General features: G+C 37.7%; 1 protein-coding gene across 8 annotated transcripts in view; it reads left to right on the top strand.

Moving 5' to 3' along the window:
• The window catches only part of si:dkey-151g10.3 (serine/threonine-protein kinase WNK3), a 53,975-nt gene that overhangs the window by 5,483 nt on the left and 22,904 nt on the right, over positions 1-25,588 (top strand). For all 8 annotated transcript variants that reach the window (XM_051879275.1, XM_051879274.1, XM_051879269.1 and 5 more), the window contains exons 2-7: positions 6,424-7,472; positions 22,075-22,247; positions 22,674-22,894; positions 24,512-24,669; positions 25,031-25,119; positions 25,201-25,420. In XM_051879275.1, the coding sequence (XP_051735235.1) occupies positions 6,774-7,472; positions 22,075-22,247; positions 22,674-22,894; positions 24,512-24,669; positions 25,031-25,119; positions 25,201-25,420 (1,560 nt within the window). In that variant the 5' untranslated portion in view covers positions 6,424-6,773. The remainder of the gene's footprint in view (positions 1-6,423; positions 7,473-22,074; positions 22,248-22,673; positions 22,895-24,511; positions 24,670-25,030; positions 25,120-25,200; positions 25,421-25,588) is intronic.

Raw genomic sequence — 25,588 nt, 5'->3', positions numbered from 1 at the left:
TGCTGTATATTCAGGTTTTCCTAAAGCATTGTATGCTAAATTACACCAGCAAGTTAAGGCTACACTGAGGAGGTTCTGCCTCCAAATGTTTTGTGTGTGTGTGTGTGTGTGTGTGTGTGTGTACAGTGTGTATACAGTGTGTATACAGCATATTCAATGCTCACTAAAAGGTAAAATATGCAGCTTTGATCCATCTCAGCCCCTAGTGACAAGCGGTTCTTGTTGTGCTTTGGTTCTGTGTAAATTAAGTGCAGAATCAGTGCAGCCTTAAGGTGATGATACACGGGGCAACTTTTTGAGCAATGTTGCTGTCAACGGGCAACCTGGTGAGACACAGGGCAACTAATTAGGGCAACAGACAGTTGCAGCAACCAATCATAGAGGAGCAAATCTATTGCCAACCCAATAAATACTTTATTATAAACACTTGTTAGGCACTTTATTTCAACTTTTAAAATATTTTCTTCGTTTTTATTAAATATAAGTGCCTTTCCAATCTGATTTGTGATAGGAAAAGGAAGAAGAGTGAGTTTGGCAAAAAGCGGATTCGAACCAGAGTCGATTGCGTCAAAAGCTACTTTCACATGCTATACGCCCTACAGCCTACACCACTACAGGCATTAAACAGAACGCGTCTTTTTAGTATTTAACTGAAAACATTCGATGGCTAAATTACAGCCCGCACACATTAAATTAGACACTTGTTGGTATTTTAAGCATTAAATGAGGTAAATTCTCTGTTTTGAGTTGACACACGACAACTTACCAGTGTAAAAAGATATAAGTTCACTCTCCTTTTCTTCGCTCCACTGCCGCTGAGAGGCCGCCATCTTGTTTGAATTTTTTCTGAAATCTCCTAGCCAATCGCCTGCTAGCATTCTGATTGGTCGTGGGCAATTTTCTGACATCCTCCAATCTAAAGTATCAATATAGAAATTTGTTGCTCACTCTCAATGGGAAAGTGCCCAAGCAACATTGCCCGGCAACATTGTTTAAAAAAAGTTGCCCTGTGTATCATCAACTTTATTTTTTAAAAATGCTTTTGAAAGTGGATCGGACTGAGCACCACAACACACAAATTGTAGCCAATCAGCAATAGGGGGCATGTATACACTTATGGTAGGGGAGGAGAGAGAGAGTGAGCAAGAGAGAGATTTGAAGAAAGACTGTTGAAAGAGAGATGGCTGAGAGACATTACAAAAGAGGAAAGGTCAGAGGAATATCACTGGAAAAGTTGGGTTATGATCAGGCAAGAGCTTTAAGAGCTTTCCAGTGCTGGTGAGACCTAAGCGAGAAGGCCTAAAAATGGACGGCGAGGTTGTGTTGTTTCTGCTCCATACGCGAGTAACATTGGTTTTGAGTGTGTGTGCTGCTGGCAACTAACAACAAACTCTTTCTTGTATATACTCATGTACTGTATGTTCATTTTTGTACTTCCTTATTGTTCGTTCATCATCTTTGCTTTATTGCTTAGTTTCTGCTATGATAAAGAGACATCCACTCTTGCACTGCATGTTCGTGCATTTTGGGGGCGGATTAATGAAGGGAGGGGTGTGTTTGTTTGGGTTGATTTCATATATCAACAGTGTCCAACAATGATTCTCAGAAATCGTTTACTGCACCTTTAAAATGTTTCCATTGTTATGGAGTATGCATTTTATTTATAACTAATGATGCACTGAAATTCTAGATACACTGGACACCGAAAACTAAAAAAAACATAGTTTAGTGATTACACACTACCATTCAAAAGTTTGGGATCAGTAAGATTAAAAAAAAATATATATATGTATATTACTTTTATTTAGCAAGTACACATTAAATTGTTTAAAAGTGACAGTAAAGACATTTTAATGTTGCAAAAGATTTCCATTTCAAATAAATTCTGTTCTTTTGAACTTTCTATTCATCAAAGAATCCTGAAAAAACAAATCCTTGTTTCCATAAAAATATTAAGAAACACAACCATTTTCAGGATTGATCATAATAAAAAAAAATGTTTCTTGAGCAGCAAATCAGCATATTAAACCATATTTCCACCAAAATTACCCAGAACAATTTGTCCCAGGAACTTTTTTCCCCCCTACACCTGTTGCTGTCGGCATTTCCATCCTGGTCTAAAGTACCGTGACGATTAGGCAAAGGACAAATGACAACCAATCAGCATGTTCAGCACCCCAGTCCCACCCCCGAAAGTTCCTGAACTTTGAAAAAGTACTACCTCGCAAGCAGGGACGTTCTGAGGGGGAAATGTTCACCCAGAATTTCATTTAGACCCTGGTTCCTGCGGTTGAAACACAGAGTACCTCCCCAAAGTCCCTATTCATGGGGAAAGTTTCTGTGGTGGATATGGTCCCTGAATGATTTTTGAAGGATCATGTGACACTAATGGCTACAGAAAATTCTGCTTTGCCATCACAGGAATAAATTAAAAAATGTATATTAAAAGTTATTTTAAATTATAATAATACTGTATTTTAATGTATTACTGTATTTTTCAAATTAAATAAGAGAGTGTAAGAGATATCTTTTTGAAAACATTAAAGTATTGTTCTTCCTTCGAGTGGTGTTACTACCAACATCTATGCTCAACTTTTAAAATATATGATATAGTATTTTTAAAACATCTCCATATGTGTAAAAACTGACTTTTGCTTTACATATACTAACGTTTTACCCTATGAAATGCTTGAGAATCCTTGCCAGTATTCGCATCTTTGTTCCAAATTTTCAGTAACCACAATTTTGGTGCATTTCCACTCGGTTGGTCCCTTTTTTTCTTTTGAAATAATGTTGTCAATTCACTTTTCAGATTAGTCATTATTAAATCCGCTACTGTCCGCTGTTGTGTGTACAGTACAATGTCGAACCTCATAATAAATTGTGAAAATGTACTTAACACAACTGTATTTAACTCTCTTAAACAGGACTGACAACCATATTCTTCTGCTGTGGGAATATAGCCATAGATGCAATGAAAGAATATCTGATCTTGACATGATCTGAATTCGGTGTGTCAGAAATGAGGAAGAGAGTGAGAGTGTGAGTGATGTGTTTGATATACGTTTGTGACGTTCTCTGTAATCACTCTGTCCGGTATGCAGTTTTCAAGTTAACTCCTTGCCCTGAGGACAAAGGCAAATAAGCTTGTGTTTAAAGCTGCACTTCCTCCTTTCATGGGTTGTTGATGTTGATTCATGACCTTTTCTATCCCAAAAGTCAGTTATATATATATATATATAATTTTTTTTTTTTTTTTTTTGCGATGCGACTGTTGCAACTCCCTCTTTTTGTTAGTCAAATGAATCACACATTAAAAATAAGATCTGAAAGCCTTTTCAGTTGTTTCCTGACATGCCATTCATGTCATGATCATTGTAAGATTGCAGGGAAGTTTAGGAGTTGCTGATGTCAACTAGTACAACTAGTCTAATGTGAACTACCTGCTTGCTTACACCTCATGTGCTATTCCTTTGTATTTTTAAGTATACATTTGTGTGTGTGTGGGAGAGGGACAGACAGAGCATATTCTTTCAATTTGCATTTTACTTTTAACTTACCTGCAGATGGTTTTTAGATAAACCAGAGTTACCGGCTAAACCTGCATTTCAAGGTATTTTCCTCAGGAAATCTATAAGTACAGACACAAAATGTAAAGAGAACTTTTATTGATGTTTCTTCCAAAAGCAGAATTAAACAACTTTAAAGGCCTGTTTTTCTGAAAGCTAACAAATGCTGCATCCGCAGGCAGCATACGGAGGTAGGAAGACAACAAGACACTTCCGAATACAATGATCGTGCCACTTCCTGTCTCCTGAGATATCTTTTTCAAATTTTGAAGGCAGCATAGATGTATCCTTTGCTGCCTTGAACATTCTGTGAGACTTGAACTAAAAAATAATTATGGTGTCTGAAAGTGGTGGTTGGTGGTCAGTTTGTGTGTAAAAGTATGTTTTTTGACAACTTTTTCCACTTTTGATGACATTTCTTGCAAGAAATTAGAAAATAAATATTCGCTTTATCACCAAAGCTCTCCTTGTTATTAAACCACTATGCTGCCTCAGAAGTCTGTCTGAAATCAGTTTTGTGAGGTACCTTCAGCTGCCTAAGCTTTCGAATGCAGGCGTAGTTTTGTACAATGTGTAATTTACTCTCACATGCTCAAAGCACAATAGACATTTCCTGCTATTTCACCTTTACTTCCATAACAACTGGAATAAATAGTTAACCTTTGTTTTCCCAGTTTTATTTCCTGAGAGAAAGTGGGGTGCATCTTTTTCCACCTCTGAATCAGTCATGTTGTTATTATTAGCATGTTGTTTGTAGCAAGGTAACCTGATGGATGTGCATGACAAGAGAAGAGCTGAAGATAATGATGTCACCAGAGAGAAAAATATGGATATTAAGTTTGTGATAGGAGGCAGAGGTAGGTTTTATGGGTCTAAGGGAGCACTGAATCTTGTGAGAGGCCGTGTCAGGTGTTGCAGTATCTGAATGTACATGGAGAACACTACTAGAGGTCGGAACAATTAAAATCCACTCACTGCAAACATGAGAAGCTATAATGCTCCCCATGTGGGGCAATACTGCTGACTACAATTAATATGGTTTTACTTCATATGGTCCCTTAGCGATGATCTGTGATGGTCACTCATGTTCATTCTGTATCTGCTCTGCCTCTGAATTATTTAAACCTAAAGGTCCTTTATGCCATCATTCATTATTAATCCATCACAATCCTCTGTGTTCCTTTAGGTTTTTCTAATGGCTAATATTTATTGGCACTTTTTAGATTTGTTATGCACTAGGTTCCCGTCATGCTTCTGGACAGCTTAATTAATTACTGGATTAGTCATTTACTTTCCTCGTTGTTTGAGGGCTCTTGTTTAGAATATAGATGGACTACTAATCACTTTAATGGATTTGTTCATTCACACAAGTTGTTCTAAGTGCCCTTGGCATTTGAATAGTTTTTAGGGACAGTTTTTGAACAGGCATAACAGCCATAGGAGTTGCTGTGAAATGCAGGCCCAGTGTTACAGACTGTAAACTGCTAGTCCTACCCTCTTGTAACGATGTCTGTCCCTGGTTCTTAATTGTACCAAAAATTAAGTATATAGATATTTTTATTTTTATTTAATGCTTTATCTAAGTTTATGTATAATTTAAGTAATAAGCTTGTTAAATTGAATATTTACACCACAGTTTTTTAATCAAGGCTGTTGATGAAAGAACTTTGCTTAAGAAGTTATTTTAAAAACATCCTTCATATTAAAAAAAAAATAATAATAATATAAAATAAATATTATAGTACCGTTTAAAAGTTTGAGGGCAGTAAGATTTTTTTTTTGTATGCTTTAAATAAATTAATACTAGTGACAGTAAAGGCATTTAGGCCCTGTTTACACCTGGTATTAAGATGCGTTTTGGTCGATCAGATCACAAGTGGAGGACGCTAAATACAGGTGTAAACGGGGTCTAAAATGTTATGAGCTTGTCCGCTTTTGACCACTTCCAGGTAGTTGAAAACGCATTCGACCAGATTGCTTTCGTAGTGGAAACGCTTGTGTGGTTGAATGTGTTCGAACAGCCACTATAAAGACACATTATGGGAAGTGGGCTAGCCATTTAAACTTTATCAGCTGAAGACCCAAGTTTGGTTTGAGGATGAAAAACATACCAAGCACAATGTTCTCTCACCATTCCAGATTTCTAACATACACTCACTGCGTTCACCATTGTCTTGCCGCTGTCAGAGCAGAAACGAAAGCTGATGCTCTGTTTTTCCGTCATCTCCGTGCGTATTCATATGTAAATTGCGCAAGTTAATTTTGTCCATTAGATCGAAAGATCTGAAAAAATAGACCCTTTCCTCAAAGAAATCAATACAGAATTGGTTGAAAGTGAACAAAAGAGACGGATTTAAAATATTAGGTGGAAACGGGGTGGAAATCAATACAATAATACGCCCCCCACGCCCCTCATTAATAAAAGGTGGTAACAGGGTCTTATAGTGTTACAGAAGATTTTTTATTTCAATTGAATGCTGTTTTTTTTTTTTTTTAAGCTCAATGTTTCTGAAATGAAATGTAAGCTGAAATGTTTTTTGAGCACCAAATCCGCATATTAGAATTATTTCTGAGGGATCATGTGACATTGAACACTAGAGTAATGGCTGCTGAAAATTCAGCTGTGCCATTATAAAATGTTTAACAGAAAACAGTTATTTTAAATTGTAATAATATTTCACCATATTGCTGAATTTATGAAATATAGAGAGACTTTTCAAAAACATCAAATAAAAAATCTGTAGTGTATGATATAATGAAAAATGTGTCCCTTTCTGTGACATTATGTGATTGGTTGTTAAATGCTCATACTTGAGCCAAATACTCAATGACTCCCTGTGTTTTTCTTCTATAGGATACACCTGAAAATCTCCCCTCACTCTCCTGTGAATCAGTCACCTCTGAGCCAGCCATAAGAAACTCTTATGTAGGAAATGGAGATAAGGAAAGTACACAGCAAAAACTGAATTAACTTGCACGGATATACTAAAAAAAACAAGCACCCTCTGATACTCCTGTGAACTCAAGGGAACGCGGAAGATAAGAGAGTAATTCTTGTCGCTGACAGCTGGCAACACTGGAAGGACGGCTGAGGAACTTCATAAGAGGGTGAGAGGGTGATCACTGAGTGAGAGAGACGGGGACTGACAGAGAGCCAGAGTGCAGGAGGGGGCGGCGGAGGAGGAGTGGGAAAGGTCAATCGCCATGGCGACGGACCCAGGAGAGCCCACTGCCACGGAGGAGTCCTCTGGAGAGAAACCTGATGGAGAGAGGGAGGAGGAGAATGACCAGGGGAACAGGGCTGCCCGTGAGAGAGAGAGGATGCACAGCACGCCGTCTGACTTCCCCTCCTCCCAGACACAGGAAAAGAGAGCGTGGTGCGCAGGAGGAGGAGGAGGCGGAGTGGAGGACAGTAAAGAAATGGATGAACCGGTCAGACCTCTGACCTTCTTCATGCCCTCCTCCCCAGCAGCACAAGAACCGTGCAGGAAACGGGAGAACAAGCGTTTTTTCCGAAAGAGCGTGGAGATATGCGAAGAGGACGATGAGGTGGAAGAAACCCACGACGCCCCTCACAGCGCCCCTCACCTCGAGTTTTGTGCCTCTGACTCTGTTTTCACCAGCGGAGCCCAGCAGTTACCCGCCAGTGCCTCGGCTGCCTTGGGTGAGGATGGCACTCAAGGCACACAGGATCCTGATAAGACCGGCCTTTCGGCGGCCACTCTAAAGGGGAAGGAGAGAGATAGAGAACAGGAAGAAGAGGCTGAGATGAAGGCCGTCGCCACTTCGCCCGGTGGCCGTTTTCTAAAATTTGACATCGAACTTGGCAGGGGAGCGTTCAAAACTGTTTACAAAGGCTTAGACACGGAAACCTGGGTGGAAGTTGCCTGGTGTGAACTGCAGGTGAGTCTTGTTTACCCACAAATGAGTTATGGTTACCGTATTAATACAACTAATGCACTTTAGTAGCAAAGGTTTTGACATTTCATTGCTATATGGTGGGCCGATAGCAGCGATTAGTACTGGTTGCTTTTCTTGGACAGGAATTTGAGTTGTATCATGTTTTTCAGTCTAAGTGCTTTAGCCCTGCTGGTTTGAATTAGGATGCTGTTACTCAGGAGTTTTCCGAGCTTGTTGGTGAAATCTTAGCCTCTTGTGTTTCTCTTCAGGCTGTTACAGTTGAGTGCAGTGAGAACAGTAGAAAAAAAGAGTTTCAAAGTCAGAGCTCAATAGCTTTATAGATTACACAGAGACTATCCGTGGGAGAGAAGGGTCAAGCCTACTCACGGCGCAATGAACTGGACAAACAACGAGGCTCTCTTGTTGTGAAGTGGAATCTTTTTGACTTTGCCATGATGCTGAACCTTTTGTTGCCCACTACATATTGTATTTTCCAGGAAAAGTCGTCATTGAATAATTGGTTTTGCGACAGGGACCCAACTGTTTCATGATGGTGTTGTCAACAGAGGGGCACGCATAAGTATATGCCGGCTGCGGAACGCATTGATTGCTTATCACAACAGACTGTTTAACATACAGTAGCTTAGCCAGCATGCCATTAAAAATATTTTCATGTCACGTGTCCTTTCTAATCCTCTCATGAAGTGAAGTCTTTCAGCGCATGCAAAACAGCCAGCTGAGAGGAGAGCCTGTTGCATTTCAGCACTAAAATGGCACTCTGTCGTCAGTACAATAATTAGCCAATAAGGTTCATTTGAGGAGGTTAATACCAGCTATGTAAGAGGCTTAGTGAATCACATTATTGATTAAAAGGTTAAAGTGGCATGTAAATCATGGGTCCAATCAAGGGAGATTATTTAGAGAAGAACCATTTACATGGTACCACCTTATTCAAATTTGTCAGTGGACAAAGGCAATGAATTAATATTCATCCTCAACTTCTCAGTGTGCCAAAAGAAGGACTTTTCTACATATTTTCATGAAATTTTAGTCTTGAATTTATTATTATTCATTGTTTTAGGGGCTTTCAAATATATTTTCTTTCATCCCACTGTTAATGTTTGATGTGAAAACTTTTATAAACCACAGATTTGTCTTTCTTACTGTTTAAAACTAGGGCTGTCAATAGAATAAAAAAATTGTGATTTAACATCATGAATAAGTAATTTACTGTGAATATAAATATATATATATCTATATATTTTAAAATTTATGTAAAATTACGGAAAAATGTGAAAAATATTAATAAATTCCAATACTATTAATGAGATTTTTTTTTAAGTTACTACCCCCAACCCCCTTTGCGACTTTTTGGGGGTCACCAGAACCCAGTACGAAAAACCCTGCATTGATCATTTTAAACAGCTAAATTAGTCCAACCATATAATTTATTATCCTAAAAAACATTATTAAATCTAGCTATACCACGATGCAGCAATTTCATGCCTGTGTTGTTATTGGCCTACATCATGTCTTTGTTCATCATGGATAGATGGACTGGATAGATTTTCCTTCTTAAGAATGGCAATTTGTTGCCTGTAGCAAAACAAAAGCGGAGAATAACAACTCTCCGATGTACTTTTATTATGATTCGACTAATGTGTACAAACAGTGGGCTAATAAGGGTCATTTAGTTTTAATTCACCTGTAGATTTTTTTTTTTTAAATGGTAGAAAGATGTTAAAAAGATAAATTGGTTGCTGTAAGCTGTTAGTTTTCCAGGATGTTATTAACACTCAGTTCTAAACAAACAACAGAAAAACAAGCAAAGGGTACCGTGGTGGAATACTCTGACAGAGTAAAGGAGGAACAATGAAAAATGGCAAAGCAGGGACTGAATGAGCAATCTGATATTTGTTCTCAGTTCTCTCTTTATCATGTGTGGTTTGTTTGGTTGCTTTGTGTTGAAAGGTTGGGAGTCATGTGTTTGGCTTGGAGCTAATCCCACACACACTAAAGGGCCAATTCACTAAACAGTTGCACCATTTTAGTTTGTGATATATCAGCATGTGTTTGCTTATCTGAAATAGAGTTAAAACAATGCGGACAGCATGCGCAAATAAACGCAATTCATTATTTGTGAACAGTCCATCCTTCCTCCACCTTCCTCTTTATGCTTATGTCAGCCTGGTACTTGACATGACATAAACATAAAAGAATGTGGCATGTGCACAGATAAAGTGATTGTAATATTATTCACTTTAGTCATTACGGTATGGATTGTGGTGTAATCGGTTGACTGAGATTGAGCAAATGATTCCAGGGTTCAGGAGGCATTCTCAAGCCTCCGTGATCCCAACAGTCCATGCTGCTGCTTAGAGAGTAATGTGATACAGAACTAAACTATCCATCTCTTAGGTAGATTCCTGATGCGAACTGTTTGACACAATGTGGTTATTGGCGTTTCCCAAAAAGCTTGGACAAGGAACAGTGAAGAACACAGAATGAGACAATGTGGTCTGATAAAAGGTTAGTTCACCCAAAAAAAAAAAATTATGTCATTAATTACTCACCCTCATGTCGTTTCAAACCCATGAGACCTTCGTTCATCTTTGGAACACAAATTAAGATATTTTTGATGAAATCCGTGAACTTTCTGGCCTCCGATAGACTGCAACGTTATTACCACTTTCAAGGCCCAGAAAGGTAGTAAAGTCATTGTTAAAATAGTCCATGTGACTACAGTGGTTCAACCTTAATGTTATGAAGCGACGAGAAATGTTTTTTACCCCCAAAAAATAAACAAAAATAACGACTTTATTCAATAGTTCCTTCTCTTCCATCTCAGTCTCCTACGCTGTTCATGTAGTCCAGCGCTTCCAGGTTCTACGTCAGAATGGCGACTCATTATTGGCCAAATCCTGCGTCGTGGTGCTCACGTGAACGTGTCGACCAATACATAGTCGGCGTTCTGACGTAGAACCTGGAAGCACTGAACTATGTGAACAACGTTGAAGACTTACAGGGAAGAGAAGAAATTGTTATTCACTTAATTGTTAAAGTCATTATATTTGTTTGCTTTTTTTTGCGCACAAAAAGTATTCTCATCGCTTTATTACATTAATGTTGAACCACTGTAGTCACATGGACTATTTTAACAATGTCTTTACTACCTTTCTGGGCCTTGAAAGTAATAACGTTGCAGTCTGTTGGAGGCGAGAAAGCTCACGGATTTCATCAAAAATATCTTATTTTGTGTTCCAAAGATGAACAAACGTCTTACGAGTTTGGAACGCCATGAGGGTGAGTAATAAATGACAGAATTTTCATTTTTGGGTGAACTAACCCTTTAAGAAACTGTATGTGATGATTGTGCTAGTGTATGTTCTGTTGTAATGAGTACCGTGTAGGTCCCTTGCAGTTTTTTACAGTCACACATTTTCATCCAAATAAGGGAATTTGAAGATAAAAATCATGCCTTTACAGTACAGTAGTGCATTATGTGAGTTCAAGTTTACAATACACTACTGTACTATATCACAGTATATCACAGTAGGTGTGAATTTTGCTTTGAGTCCATTGTGCAGTTCATTTATAATGTAGGCCTACATTGTTAAAACACAAAGTGCTTTGTTTTCACTTTATTTCCTCATTAACATAATTCCAAACAGTTTTGTTGACTGCCGGTTACAGAGAGAAAGAGATTTCACTCCATGATGTGTTCTATGTTGTTTAAACTTTTCCAAGATAGACTTGTAGCTAGCAGAAGTGTTTATAAATTTATAGCTAACTTTCAGCTATTATCGCCAGTTTAAAACCTAGTTTTTGTTTTGTTTGGATGGAAAAACTTTAGTTTTTCTTTTAATGGAGAAAACTATATTATTTCTGGAGCATACAAAAATATGTTGCTAAAATAACTAAGTAAATAAAGTAAAAATCTGATCCACTGGTCTGACCAAACCAGCTGAAAAAAGTCTTTACTGTTGAGCACTTAAATTTATGTCATTCTAACCTGTGTAATATTTCTTTACAAGTATTTGCTCAGATCATTCATTATATCATGCTTCTAAGTGACATAAGCAGAAAAGTCTACTGAATTGGCAATCATAATTATTTGCATGACAATTAATCATCAGCCAAACCTGCATAGTGACTGCTGTATTGTCAAGAACATTCTAGTATGAAGTCTATACAGTGTGTATAATACAATCAAAAGTGCTGAAGGAGTGTGAGAGAAGGACCGGGTGAATGATGAGCCAAATAGAAGATTAACATGGCATCAGTCCCAGAGAGAAACCTGAGTAGTTATATATGCAGAGGGGCACAAACAAGCTGATCTAATGCACTTGCAATAAATCATAAGAACGCAAGGCTTTGCCTTTGGCCTTTCATGTGAGTGCAGTTGCACTCATTTTTTAAAGCTTCAGTTATAATTACAGATGACCCTAAGACGAAAGTAAAAATAAAATTGAGCAGTCTTACATGAGAGAGAGTTGTGTTGTACTGTGGCCTCATAACACAAGTAGCCTTGCAGATATTCAGTACACAGCAGGATTTATTCTCACCACTCAAAGCTTTCTGTAATCGCTCTGGGTTTTCCATTTCTCACTCCCTGGTGAGAGAAACCCCGCTCTGAGCAATCCTGGAGCGAAAGAAAACATGCACGCTCTGTCTTTCATAAAACCAGTTCCTCGCCACAGGCAAAATTGCGCAAATCCTCTTTAATTACAATTAACATAAGCACAAAACTGATGATAACAAAATTGCTTCCTTGGGTATTCATTCATATTATGAATTCTCATGAAACAATTCTTAATAATGATCTATCATTCATAACTTGAGTCTGGGGTTTGGCCTTACTTTAAATAACTTGTTCATGTCAGCTGAGGTGAGGCCTAGATTGCTTTCACTTATAATTCTGATTTGGTATGAGATTCATTTTACTATGATATAAGGACATGGTGAAGGACAGCTTAGGTTATTTCAGAACAGTGCAACTCTCTACGACCTCACTGAGTCCAGACAGATTTGTACTGGGTGCCAGTAAGAGCAGTAGTGATGGTTAGAAGGCATGTTGTTCTGTCATTTCGGTGACGATTTTGTTCTCTATAAATGGCCTGGATCCAGATAAAACTGGACAAGTGTATAACCCTGTAATGTGAATTTGGCTATTTTTGCAGCTAAATAAGGCGAGCGGATCTGGCTAGACAGATATTCTTCCACAGCCTCCAGGTTGTTTGTTGAAGATGGTTCCGTCTGGCCAGCATGTCCTTTAATGACACCTTACCTTTAAAAGCTTTAAAAGCTAAAAGACTGTTATATCATCAGTGCAAGAGCAAATGTGAACTTATGTTGTTTTTGTTTACATCATTATCACTTATATATGCAACTTATCTGATAATTATTAATTGCATTAGCTAATCAAGACCTCATTTCTTGCATTCAAAAGCCCCATTAGAACCTTATCCCACACACTCATATAAACAAAAGGTACGGGGTTTAAGTGGACTAAATGATCGAAGAGAAAAGCCTGTCTGAGTTATGACATTTTAGTTATGATACGCAGTTTTACATTTTCATATTTATTATGTTTATTAAGCCATTGTCCTCATCGGGACCATTCAGTGTGCTTTCAGTGTATACTAGTGGGTACATTTGGTCCCCACAATGTGGGCATAACCTGACGCTGACCCCCCCCACACACACACACACTCACACACACACACACACAAGTCCACACACACTGAAAGGAGATGAGGATTAGCTGTGTTAAAACACTTGAAAGAGTGGGAAATAGATGTTCATATTTCAGTTCCTCCCTCTGTTCTGTCCCATATAAAGCTCTTAATAAATATTTACTAAACATGTTCTTTGTTTATTTATGTCTTTGGGTGTTTTTTGTTCATTTATTACTTTTTCATTTACACATGCATTTATTACTAGAGATTTATTATTATGCTCTCTACTCCTTGCAGCTCTGTACTGGCACGTGAACTACAGTGTTGTGTGCCTTTGTTATGCATGTGTATGTGTGTGTGGGGCGTACAGTGTTGGAGGGGTGTTCTATCTGACCGTGTGATTGAGTATACAGGGTGATCCAGGGAGTTAATTACAGTGGGTGCCTGTCAGGCTTGAACAAAAAGCCTGCACAGACAGCACAACTCACGCAGAAACACAACTGGCTGAATGTAAGCAGCCCAAACCAGACCAGTCTGCCCCAGCTCAGCTCCTGCCACAACAAAACACACTCCAGACCATAGAAAAATTGTTTGATTTAGACATTTTACAAAGAGTAAAAATAAAGCTGCTTTTCTTTGGACGCTTGTCTTTTTCTAAATAGACAAGCAGCACACTTATCAGCTGAAACTGTATATGAAACAATATAAATAATCGTATTCATATATGTACTGCTACTGATTTGGATTGGGATCTTCTGTGGTTTTTACTACAGTCTGGATGTGGGTCTTATTGGAGAGTTACATGCTGTGGAAGCGGTGGTCACAAAATCCATTGACAAGACTTGTGATTTTAATTATATTTTTTGTAGCATCATGTGAATCATTTTATTTTAGCCAGACATAATGAAGATGCATGCTTGTGAGTCAGAAGTGCTTTTTAGCAATACTAAATTGTACTCTCTTTCTCTGTCCCAGACTAAACTCATTTAATTCAGAGTAATGTACCGTGAATGCAGCAGAACTTTTCACCCCATCAGTTGTGGTGAAATTTAGTGTCAGACATGCAGTGACATAATGTGGCTCTGAGTAAAAGAGAAACTGAGGTAATGACACTGTGTGAACATGTTCCTTCTGATGGCAGAGCTCTGAACCTTCTATTAAACTGAGAACAACTCACTGACGTTTTGCCCGGTCTGTGCAAAAGGTCAGTGTCCTCAATGTTCAATAGGATCACATTCAGACATATTGTCTGTTCAGTGGGGGTGGAAATCTTTAGGCACCTCATGATCCGATCCAATTTTCTAAAACGATTCTTGATCTACTTTTTTTTTTTTTTTTCTTTTCATTTTAGTTAATGAGGTTACTGACTGCATCACAGGATGTATTAAATTACTTGTATAAATTATAAGTAGGTTTTTAAATAATTACAAATTACTAATAAATCAAAACAATTGTATGTAAGAATTAACTAAATATAACTTTAAAACATTTATCTTAAAAAAAGTAACTTGGAAAAAGTTTAATTACAATTTAATTTAATTACTTAAATATATACTGGGGAGGAGGCATCGGAAAATGCTTAAGTTTTAAGGCTGAGAAAGAATGTAACTGCTAACAATGTTCTACATTACAGAGAAATGCTAAACCATAATAATGAGCCTTTAAAATATAAATTAAGCGCTCAAGCTCACACATAAAGCTTGTCGCAGTGCACTGGCAAAAGTAATGATTATGAATGTGTTGGGGGGGGGGGGCTGTCTGAACATTTCAATAATTTAATAATAAACTAGTAATTTCTGAGTCAGTGTCGGCAACAAAGATGAAGTTGATGATGCTGCCTCTCATCTCCGCAGTGCAGTGGATGCGTCTGTCTATAGAGAGAAATGCACAATTGCACATTAAGTTAAACATGTCGCTGTACTCATATGTTTTCCACACGCCGCACGAACACTTGGATATGCACCTAATAATAGCGCACATTTATCTAGGTTAAAATTGTTAGAGCGAGCAGCAGTGACTAACATTAAGCTACTACTAACATGTTTCAAATGATAAGCCATGACTGAGGTCGGTGAATGAAAAAGGCAAACGTTTGGATTTCCTGCCCGACATTATTACCACATGGACCAGCCGTGTTAACAATCTGTGGCCCTGTCCCAAATGGTAAGCTTCATAGCACTTTCGGTCTTGTGGACTTACAATGGCTGCCACGTGCATGTGTCCACAAGACCGTAGGGTGTCCCATTTGTCAATTTTAGGTTTCAGAAGGGTGCTCTCAAGCGCCCTCTTTGTGGTCGATATGCGTCCTCGAAGCGCACTTTTTCCAAGCCGCACTGGTGCGAGCTCCACAGCAGACATCTTCCCGACAGTCAAACCGGCATTACGCCACGAAAGTGCGGACTCATAGGAAGACCACGAGTGTTTAGGGTGCCATTTGGGACAGGGCCTGTCTGTTGGATTGTGTGACTTTGCCAATTCCTGGGGTGACTTTTATTTATATTATTTTTTTCTGTGACTATCCAACTAATTAAAATTTGGTCGACTAAGCCTCTTCTCATCTACTAACATTTAGTCGACTATTAGGGGGCAGCCCTAAATCATATTCAAGTTCACGTTTATTTATAAAGCACATTTAAAAACAACGTGTTGTACCAAAGTGCTGTACAGTTTAACACAGAAGATAAAAGAAAACAAAATTAATTCATAAGATAAAAAATAAAGCATGCAAGATAGGCCATAAACCACTCAAAACCCTTCATATATATAATACATTCTTGAGCTCTGTTTTTTTAATTGAAATGCTTAATGAATAATATCAAAGACATAAATGATGACTAAATTTGTTATTAGTGACTCAAGCATCAGTCTGTTCAGTTATTTCTGAAAAATGTGATTCTTTGAGTAATATGTATTCATTTTTGTTCTAGCTATTAGACTTTTGAGGAGTTAATACATTTGAGTAATTCTGACATGCAACCAGTTGCTCGTATTAGTGAATTGATTAGTTATTGGAGGACTGCTCAGTTAAACTATCTAAATGTTTCTGGTTGTGTCTTATTTTTCACTAACGCACACACATACACTGACAGACATGTGTCTTCATTGCAGTACATTGAACTAGTGGGTATTATGTTGCTTTTGCCATGCTGCTGAATTACAGTGAATGTGTTAGTAATATGAGCTGATCATCTACCCTCCCTTTCCTCTTCATTGCAGTTAAACCCAAAAGGCGTATCGACTAGCACAGTAATAAAAAGATGATAGTCATGATTGCTTTACACATCCATAGGGATCAGAGAATTCAGTTAGATAAGTGAACATGGATGGCAGAGCTAAATTCAATTTAAAAGCCATGATGTACGCAGTATTGTCTAATGCATACTTTCTCTCTCTATGTTTCATCAGCACAAGCGGGAGCTCAGCAAGCATTCATGCGTAGTGTTTTTGTGGGAGTTTTTTGGGCTGAACAGGTGACAGGTCCTGAAGTGTTTCTTTTTGTGTAAAGGGTCAGGCTGGCTTAGGCTTTACGCTGTTTACGGTAGCCTGAGCTACTGCAGCCTCACCTGACTACTGAACAAACATGCTGCCAAACTGAGCAGACACATCTTCATCATGGGAACTCAACTTGCATAATGTTTAAAGTGTGGTTGACAGGTTGCCTGACCGGTTTGTTTCTTGTTTCATTGTGTGCCGTCGTTTGTGTGACTACTAAGCCATATATATTGAACAGCTTTTATCACTACCAAGCTTCAGTGCAAATTGCAAACTTTTTGTTTTGTTTTAAGTGTAATTGGTAATACTTTCCATTAATGTTCATTAGTTAAACATTAGTTAATGTATTAACTAACATGAACTAACCATAGTAAATACACTTGTTACTGTATTTACTAATCTTCATTAACATTAGTTAATGAAAATCCAGCTTTTCATTGTTTGTTCATGTTAGTTCACAGTGCATTAACTAATGTTAACAAGATTTTAATAATTTAATAATGTTGAAATTAACATTAACAAAGATTAATAAATGCTGTATAAGTACAGTTCATTATCAGTTTATGTTAACTAATGTTAACTAATGAACCTTATTGTAAAGTGTTACCGTGTAATTTAAATTCTGGTAACTTTCAGCATCTCATAATAGTTATGTGGTCAAGGTGCAGGTTCTAATTCTCTAACTGTTATTCCTTGAAGGGATAGTTCACCCAAAAATTAAAATTATCCCATGATTTACTCACTCTCAAGCCATCCTAGGTGCATATGACTATCTATATGACTATCTTTCAGGTGAACACAATCTGAGATATATTTAAAAATATCCTGGCTCTTCCAAGCATTATAATGGTAGTGAACAGGGGGCGTGTTTTGAAGCCCAAAATAAATCCATCCATCCATTATATAAATATAATATATACGGCTCCAAGGGGTTTAATAAAGGCCGTCTGAAGCGAAGCGATGGGTTTGTGTAAGAAAAATATCCATATTTAAAACTTTATAAAGTAAAACGACTAGCTTCTGCCAGACAACTGTACGCATACTGCGCAAGTCGACTTGCGCCAAATGAGTAACCCCCTGATGCGATGTAGGAGTAGCGTAAGCTTAGACGGTTAAACAAATATGGCTGGGCAACAAACTGAAGCTCCTCTTCTCTTATATCAAAGTCCTCTGACATTTCTCTTTAACATTTCTCGTTTTAGACTTCTAATTCCTGACCGATGTTTGTTTTGCTCTATTCTCTGCGCTTCCACATTCGTCCTCGCGCCATGCTCTTCTGGCTCTTCCGCCGCAAAACAATACATACGGCCGTCTGCCGGAAGCTAGTTACTTTACTTTATGAAGTTTTAAATATGGATATTTTTCTTACAAAAACCCATTGCTTCGTTTCAGGGGGCTTTTATTAACCTCCTGGAGCCGTATGAATTATTTTTTTTTATGATGGATGGATGTTTTTTTTTTTTTTTGTGCTTCAAAACACGGCCCCCGTTTAGTACCAATATAAAGCTTGGAAGAACCAGGATATTTTTAAATATATCTCTGATTGTTAGTCTGAAAGAAGATATGCACCTAGGATGGCTTGAGGGTGAGTAAATCATGGGATAATTTTCATTTTTGGATGAACTATCCCTTTAAAAGGGAATTGTCAGCCGGATAACCGGACAATAGCACAAAAACACTGTCCATTTGGTTTTGCATGATGTGACTAATGACTTTCTCCTAGATATTGCTGAACATAATGTTTTAATACCAGGACAAGACAGTGCTATGAAGAGGGCAAAGGACCAGTGAAACACAGACAGTCAGAGGCGCCCTTACGAGACAGTCTTAGACACCAACTCAGCATTCAGGGCTGCACATGGATGCTCAGACAAACACCCGCACACACACACATATACAGATGCACTCATGTTAGCTTTCAGCCACAAGATACAGAGCTCAGCACGAATTTTCAGTGCACCACAAAACAGGAAGCATCTGTCAACACAAAGAAACTTTGTTGTAGCACTGGAAATAATCAGTCAAAGTTCAAGGAAGGGGGTGATTCTTTTACTGATGTATGGGTTTGTTTGTAACTATTATAAGCTTAATGTTGATAGTTCTAGGGAAAATGGGAAAGAGAAGCATTTCAGATTAGTGGTTGATCAGTATGGGTTTTTCAATGAAGCATTCTTCAACTTTAACATTTGGTCACACCAATCTAATATATTTGGTTATAATCTTGACTATGCCAGCACTAATTCTGTGTACATGCAAGAGGTGGGGGAAAAATCGATTTACTGATGCGTCGTAATGCTTTCCTAAACGATTCCGGATCGATCCTCAAATTCATCGGAATTTAAATTATTAATAATTCTGGTCATTGAAAATGCTTACACAGGGCCAAGCATTACAGATAAGTGCCATGCCGTGTGCAACGCTGCAAAAACGGCATGGAACGCACATCTGCAGTGGAATTTATACTATGAAAAGTATGCTTGCACTGTACAAACATGCATACACAGGAGCATTTAACACCACATAGAATCTGCATAGAAAATACTACTGCAGATTTCCAGCTGATCAAAGCAGACATATTCATGTAGAACCTTCACACAGAATTACAGATGAGACACCATGACAAATATTTGTGCCTTTACAGTTGCTGAAGAGCAGAATTGATTTAGGATCATTTTGGAATCAAATGACTCATTGAATTGAAATTAAAGAGTACTGCATTTTTATTGGGAGTTGAAAGCATTTTCAGATTAGCTTCTTCAAAACTCTTTCAAGTAAAATCAGAAGGTGATGTACATTGTCATTCAAAAGCTTGTGGTTGTTGGGTTTTTTTTTTTATATTTTTGAAAGAAGTCCATTATGCTCATCAAGGCTGCATTTATTTTATCAATAAAAATGGTAATATTGTGAAATATTAATACAATATAAAACTCCAGTCCAGTCTTCAATGTCACATAATCCTTCAGAAATCATTCTAATATGCTGATTTGGTGCTCAAGAAATATTTATTATTATTATCAATGTTGAAAACAGTTGTGCTGCTTACCTTTTGTTTTTTTGGAAACTATGATCCTTTTTTCAGGAATGAATAGAAAGTTCAAAAGAACAGCATTTATTTTAAATATGAATATCTTTGTAACATTATAAATGTCTTTACTGTCACGTTTTGACCAATTTAATGCATCTTTGCGGAATAAAAGTATTAATGTCTTTACAAATAAACTTTCTGACCCCAAACTTTTGAACAGAAATGTATGCAAAGAATTTTGTGAATGACAAGTGTTTGGATTATGCAGCGCTTTCGTCAAAGTTCTGCGGGCCAATTGGTTGTGGGCCTACGCATAACTTACTGGCATAGAAAGGAGGAAAAGAAAACAAGAGGCCTCAGCTTTCATAGAATACTTCCTCAAAATAACATCTAGGTTTATGACTTAAGAGAGAAGGAGGGAGAGGATGACATGATTTACAGATGGAGGTTTAACACGAGAAACCTCATTACATGGCAAATCAGATTGTACGCTACAAAGCAGCCTCCAGAAATTAGCCCTCTTTGTTGATGCATAGACAGCAGGCCATTGCAAAGTTGTTTACAGAAATTAAAGTAAGATTATGTCTATAAATCTCATGCAGTGAGTTTGCTGAGCTGTGAAAGCTGGCATTTTTTGCATTTATTTGGTTGTTGATTTTACTCTTGCTTACATAACTATTGTCGTGGCCTCTGACCCAGACATCTTTGATTTATTTTATCCATGTAGGTCACACAAACAAACACTCAAAGGCCTCAAAGGGTCTCAAAGGGTCAAGGAATCTCAATACTTCATTTGTATTCAGCTACATGTACCAAGTGACCCACTAGAATCTATTGAGATTATCACAGTTAGACAGACAATACTTTTTTTTTTCTTTTTTCTTTTTTTTTTTTTTTCGTCTATGAAATCAGAAACCAGAGAGATGTTTTGTCATCTTGCAGATTAAAGATTACAAGCCTTTTTGGGTGGCTTTTTAAACATCTGTTCAGATTCAGTGGAGAAAAGAGACAAAGAACAGCTTGTCTTAAAGGTATAGTTCATCCAAAAATGAAAATTCATATTTTTTCAAAACTTAATGTTCATTTTTCTGATAAACACAAAAGATTATATTTTAAAAACAAATGTTTGTTTTTTGTCCATGCAATGGAAGTCAAAAGGGGTCCAAAGTAGTTTTAGACCCCATTGACTTTCATTGTATGGACACAAACAGTTGAAACATTCTTTAAATAAAATATCTTCTTTTTTTGTTCCACAAAAGAAAGAAAGTCACACAGGTTTAGACTTTTTGTAGAAAGGGTCTTATTGTCTTCATGCATTAATATTATTTTATTAGTATCGTGGGGTTGCTCAAGGTGAGCATAGTTAATCATCAGTGTGTTGCATGTCTGCATAAGTGTGTGTGCTGTTTGCCAGTGGAGTGAGTGTGTGCTTGGTGTTGGCAGTGTGGCATTTTCCCCACTGTGTGCCAGCGAAGGGATTTAATCAGCATCCGCCACACTGGGGCAATCTGGTCATGGTGGCCGCTGTGGCTGAAATGTGATTTTTTTTTTTTTTTAGGCTAATGCTGGGTGTTGCCTCCCTGTCACACATATCCTTTTTGCCAGCGCCACCTGGTGACCATTAATCAGTAGTGTACTGTCTATGAAGCTTCGCTGAGCTCATGTGCCCATGCTGAACCAAGCATTTTGCTGTGATCAGCCGTCGGAATACACCTCCAAATATCTCTCCCTTCACCCCACCTGCCATAGTGCTCTATTGAAACCACCAAAGATGGCAGATTCGCTGATGACCGACATAACGCTGCGTATTTGGGAGGGTTACATTCTTGCAGTAAAACTGAATGGATACAAAGCTTTGAACATTCCTCTCTCGCAGCACATTTTTTAAAGGGGAACTCATTTTCTCTCAGCAGCAAGTGACTGGAAGTGTGCTGTGCTATCATGGTATGCTGACATTCATCATTAATGAGGCAATACAATATAATTTATGAGTACTTTGCTGTGATAATTTAAATCACATTTATATGAAATCACAGAATAGTTAGTCATATTTATGACTTGGTCATTAACATGATTAATAGGACATTCGAGAGCAGTTTTGGGTGTGGGCATAATTATATCTTTCATGAAGAGGATGTTGAATCAAGAGCTGTTCCATTTCTTATGTCATTTTTGCTTAAAAGTACAGTCATAATTGGTTCAGACATGTCTGTGGTTTAGTTAATCTGCTTTTTTCCTCTTTCTGTACAAGTCAGTGGGATTTTTTTCAGATCATACGTTTTTTTACTGTGAAGTGGAGATGTAGACTGGCAAGAGTTAAACAGTTTTAATGGAATTTTAAATTATTACAAACTGTATTTTACTGACATTTAATACAGTATTTAATGTTTTGTGTTCGTTTATGTTTCAGGATCGAAAGCTGACCAAGGCGGAGCAGCAGCGGTTTAAAGAGGAGGCTGAAATGCTGAAGGGTCTACAGCACCCCAACATTGTGCGTTTCTATGACTCCTGGGAGTCTGTTCTTAGAGGCAAGAAGTGCATCGTCCTAGTGACTGAGCTCATGACCTCGGGAACACTCAAAACGTGTGTATCATTACATTTGAAATTTTATCTCTTTGTAATTGAATATATTAATATTATGAATATGATAATATTATATTATGAATTATGTGTGTGTATATATATTTAGATAGATGGATACATTGATAGGTACATAGATAGATAGATAGAAACCCTCACCCCCTCCCTCGGGCATGCTATCAGAAACACGATTTCAAGGGGGGAAACAACCTGCAACGGGGCCCCGGATAACCAGCTAGGGCCCTGGCTGTAAACGATTAATGTTTTGCACCATATTCCGTTATTATCCAATAACATTTTTTGTGGTATATGTGCAAAATGTTACTCATTTGTTTTTTGTTTTACCATTTAGGCAATTTATCAACATCCAGTAAGGGTGCAAACTTCTTACTTCATTATGAACTCATGACTGTTTTTCCTGTGCTTCAGGTACCTTAAGCGCTTTAAGGTGATGAAGCCCAAGGTTCTACGCAGCTGGTGCAGGCAAATCCTAAAGGGTCTTCAGTTCCTACATACACGTACGCCACCCATTGTGCACCGTGACCTCAAGTGTGACAATATCTTCATCACAGGCCCGACTGGATCAGTAAAGATTGGTGACCTGGGCCTTGCCACCCTTATGCGGACATCATTTGCCAAGAGTGTCATAGGTTTGTGTCTTTTATTTAGTTTCCTGTGTATAATAGAAGTTGTTCTTTGATATGTGATGGACCTATTTATATCCTTTTGGTAAGACACTTTTTAGGAATGGGGTGCAGGTCTTCCACACCAGTGACTGTAGTTACGATGTCTGTCAAGTAGGGCTGGGCGATAGTATCTTGAGTTTGGATGCAGATGTAAATTTATGTTCATTAACAAAAATATCTGTAAAAACCTCATTTTTATAGAGAGAAATTTGGATTTCCATAGTATTTAGATCATGTTAACCACAGGTTAAACCATGCATTGCACCTCAATATCATAGTAAATAGTAACTATATTGTTTCTATGGTATTTGTTATGAAAAACAGTACCCTTAGACATTTAGTATACAAATGCTGTAATTATATTCCATTACTCCTTTAATAGCCTACATTCAATGTCTACATTTTTAATATAATATAACATATACCACATTTATGCCACAATCTGATGGTTTAGCTAGTGTTATTACAGTGAATCAGGGTAAATGTTGGCGACTTGTGAATTGAAAAGCCTTCTAACTGAATTGTTACAGTGTTTCTCCCGTTTTCCACATCAGTGTTGTTCAGAATGTCAGCGCTGCTTCAACTGGCTTTAAACTAGTTTAATCACAAGGGATTGTATGGGAGAACTCTGCACCAAACTTGAATCTTACTGGATGGCAGCACTTATCAGTTAGGCAATTTGGTAATGGCAACATATATGCACAGAATTATTTGCATCATGCATAAACATTATATTGAACATTAATCAAAATTTTGTTATAATTTTATCAAGGAAAATTATATCGTGATAATTATCGATTTATCGCCCAGCCCTAATATCAAGGATCCAAGAAAAGGTCTCTTCTTGCTTCCTTTGTCTTTAGCTATCTTAACTCATATTGACATATTGGAGCTCACTGTTCCACATTATTGTTCGCAATATGTGCACACATAAAAACGTCAATACCTATCGATTTTTTTTTTAAATATTTGCTGAGAGGAAAGTTAGCACACCTGGTATTCACATTAGTACAAACATAAAAAGGAAGCAGCATTTATAGCATTGTTCTTTTTAACAACGTAAACCTGAACGCTCCCAGCAGCAGCATATTTGGAATAAGTAATCAATTATTTTAAGTCTTACTAAGATAGAGATTGCTGCAAAGGGTATCATGATTAACAAGATCCGTGAAAGCACTAGGGTGCTGCATAGATGATGATTTCTGTTTGCAGTGGCTAAAATCCTTCATTTGAATTTCAATAATTGTGAGATCAAGCTAGGAAAAGATGAACAACTGATTCAAGGCCTTCTTGATTGTTTAAAAGATTGCATGTGTTTTGCAGTTGAATCTGAGGGAAATGATTTGAACTCGTTTGGCCTTGTTCAAGGTTAAAAAAGCCTCACATATGGAGGATACACATTTATAGGCTTCAGAAGTTTTCATGACTACTTGTGCATTGATTGGTTGTCGTCAAGGAGAAAAGAAAAAAGTTTAACAGATTTTTATTTTTATCATAGCAACAGAAGACAAAGATAGCAAAAATGACAAACAGATGCCAAAAGAGATAGAATGTTAAATGAATATTGTATTGGTTTCTTAGGTACTCCGGAGTTCATGGCCCCAGAGATGTACGAGGAGCACTATGACGAGTCAGTAGATGTCTATGCCTTTGGCATGTGCATGCTAGAAATGGCTACATCAGAGTACCCATATTCAGAATGCCAAAATGCTGCACAGATCTACCGCAAAGTCACCAGTGTAAGTCTTTATATGCCTTTTGATTTGTAGATTAATATTGGCTGAATTCACTAAATTACTCTGAGCATTTCTTCTAACATGTGGTGTAGTCCAGCGTTTTAAAGAGCCAGATCACTAGAAACACTACTGTAGATCACAGTCTCCAAAACTTCTCACAATATTGGCAATTGAGCCAGACAAATTTTTTAGCAAAAATTTGCAAATAAACATCGCTGTCAGCAAGCAAAGTGAATTCACCATATTGTCTTTAATGTTTAAATACACAATTTTTATATGTACTTCAGTTTCGTATGCACATAGCATCCAGGTGTTTTGAGAATCATGTGGGGGGATTAACACACTAAATTTTCTCTCTGTGCAGGGTATCAAGCCTGCCAGTTTTGACAAAGTAAATGACCCTGAGGTAAAAGAAATCATTGAGGGCTGTATTCGCCAAAACCGATTAGAGCGGTAAGCACTTAAATGGTGGAAGTTCCTCTGGAAGTGAAGCAAGAACGTGAAGTGATCTAAATTCTCTCTTTTCACCTTTAGGCTCTCAGTGAAGGACCTTCTAAATCATGCCTTCTTTGCGGAGGATACCGGTGTGCGTGTGGAGCTTGCAGAGGAAGATACTGGCTGCAAAGACTGCTTGGCCCTGCGCATCTGGGTTGAAGAGCCAAAGAAACTCAAAGGCAAGCACAAGGACAATGAGGCCATCGAGTTCAGCTATGACCTGGAGAATGACAGTGCCGAAGAAGTTGCACTGGAGATGGTGAGAAAAAGATAGGAGGAAAAGTGTATTATAAATATATAAAAACAGAAATAATGGAAACTACAATTTGTGCCATTTATTGTGATCCAAAAACACTGTGTTTTAATGAACAGTTCACCCAAAAATAAAAATTGTCCTCATGTCATTCCAAATCTGTTTGACTTTCAT

This window comes from Ctenopharyngodon idella, chromosome 22 (assembly GCF_019924925.1).
Source record: "Ctenopharyngodon idella isolate HZGC_01 chromosome 22, HZGC01, whole genome shotgun sequence".
Lineage (NCBI taxonomy): Eukaryota > Metazoa > Chordata > Actinopteri > Cypriniformes > Xenocyprididae > Ctenopharyngodon > Ctenopharyngodon idella.
Note: the sequence above shows the minus strand (reverse complement) of the source record. Positions and strands in the feature narration are given on the sequence as shown.